The sequence below is a fragment of the Sinocyclocheilus grahami genome, unplaced genomic scaffold, assembly GCF_001515645.1.
Source record: "Sinocyclocheilus grahami isolate Dianchi unplaced genomic scaffold, SAMN03320097.WGS_v1.1 scaffold1774.1, whole genome shotgun sequence".
Lineage (NCBI taxonomy): Eukaryota > Metazoa > Chordata > Actinopteri > Cypriniformes > Cyprinidae > Sinocyclocheilus > Sinocyclocheilus grahami.
This window is the reverse complement of record NW_015506953.1, coordinates 139,130-141,184: the sequence shown is the minus strand read 5'-3', so window position 1 is coordinate 141,184 and position 2,055 is coordinate 139,130. Positions and strand designations below refer to the sequence as shown.

General features: G+C 32.7%; 1 protein-coding gene across 1 annotated transcript in view; it reads right to left on the bottom strand.

The window, feature by feature from the left end:
• Nucleotides 1-1,213: 1,213 nt before the first annotated feature.
• LOC107572562 (protein quaking-like) overlaps nt 1,214-2,055 on the bottom strand; it is a gene marked incomplete at its 3' end in the record, with an annotated part of 41,339 nt that continues 40,497 nt past the window's right edge. The window contains exon 2 of the mRNA XM_016258985.1: nt 1,214-1,356. Within this exon, the coding sequence (XP_016114471.1) occupies nt 1,214-1,356 (143 nt within the window). The remainder of the gene's footprint in view (nt 1,357-2,055) is intronic.

Sequence of the window (2,055 nt, the reverse complement as noted above, 5' to 3'; positions counted from 1 at the left end):
AAATTTTGTTGTTGAATGTACTGACAATCATTTACTGTATAGTAAACTAAAATCCACTATTCTATACTATATACAGTTTTATACTAATCAAATGATATTCTATTAAAACCTGTATGTCATATATGTAAATACATTTGTAATGATGAAGTTGCAGTTTAAAATATTTCACTTTAAATTTAATATTGAATAAAACACTACAGTTAAAATTATAATCAGGTACTTTACTTATGTGCTTTAGCATGTTGGTAATGTGAAAATAAAACATAAAAATAAGTGAACTTCTTAAGCACAACAAAATATTATTAAAATGCACCTAATGTATTGATTATTAAAAAATATAAAAATGTACTTTAAAGTAAAACTTTAATTTTTACTTTATTTTAGTGTGTTAGGAAACAGTGTACTCTCTTTAAGTACACTTTAGTGGTCTTTTATTTCATTAATTCTATATTATTTGCAAGTAAAGTTTTTAAATATATTCTTATAAGATTTTAAGTACACTGCAAGTGCACATTCAGTACAATTAATCACTTCTTTTTCACGAAATATGTTTTTTAACGGGACAAGGAAAAGTCATACAAGCTCGGAGCGACATGAGGGTGAGGAAATGACTGAATTTGAACTTTTGGGTGAACTATCCCATAATAATAAATTAAATTTTAAATGAAAAAGGTAATCTTGATGGTGACACTCAGACGCACAGCGAATTTATACTGCTCAGATGCACAGTCGACCACAAACCATCAGCTTAATAACACAATAAATTAAATGGACTCAAACACTTTGTGCAACCTCACTCCTTCAGTACGTCTTAATGAAATCAATATACTGGACGTGGGCCCATGTCCTAATGCAAGGAAAACTAGATTACATTGACTTGTATGTCTCTGTAATTAAATAAGGGCCATACTGAGCAGCTACACACAGTTATTTACTATTCCATTTACTCACTCAGCTTCAGTAAAGAGCCTGTGTGTGTATGCAGGCATTTACTTGAAATCATTTTTAACTGACCTTCAACTGCTGCCCGAGACTAGATCATGTGACTGAAAGGTTCTCGGGATGCATTTTTAATCATTTGTCATTGAATTTTTAATTTAATGAAACAAACAAACCCACGTGTACTTGCAAAAATGGCATTAATTATTTAAAACCCTGTGATGGAGCTCTAAGTGTATTTGCAGTGTGAATGGGTTTTAGGTTTGAGACTCACGTCAGGATATTCTTTAACAGGCACAAAGAGTTTCTCTTGGAGCTGAACGATGGGGCCGACGGCGTCCGGGAGCTCGGAGCTTCTCTTCTCCGTGCTGCCGTTTAGCGTGTCGTTGTACATGTCCTTTCGTACCCTGCTGATCTCTGAAATAAAGAGAAACACACGTATCATGAGTTAACTGCATCAATTAGGATGCAGATTGGGCAAGGAGAGGATTACAGATATAGTGGCAGGCTATATGCTACATTTCCTTTACCAATGGATTATATGCCCTTTAATATGGCAGTAGAAGAGTGCAAACGCTCCTTAAACACTGCTCTTAAAACTAATGAACCATTCAGTACGTTACAGCATCTACAGTCACACAGCGTGGTTTAATAGAGTAGAGCATGATCCTAGATTAACGGTTTTGTTGTTTGACAATATGGTAATCAAACAATTTAAGGTTGCACAGTTACATGATTGATACTATGATTATTAATCATTAAATATACTCAATGTGTGCCTCATGATTCAATGGTTTCAGCAGTCGCAGGGTTTTTTTTTTTTTTACAAAGTGCATAGTGAATACAGAACACTTCAGGTTCACAATATTTTCACATTACAAATGTTTTTGGCAGCTGCTGCAAATGTTACAGTATAAAACAAAACCAATGAAACACAGTAAAAAAATCACATAAAAGGCCCCTCTGTCAAAATATAAAGTTTAACCAGAAAATGTAAGAATACTGTGTGAAAATAAAGTTGTTATGACAAGAAATATGTTACAATTGTGTATTGAAATATTGAAATGTATTTATTTATTTATTTATTTTAAGGCTGCATTTATTGGATAAAAAATG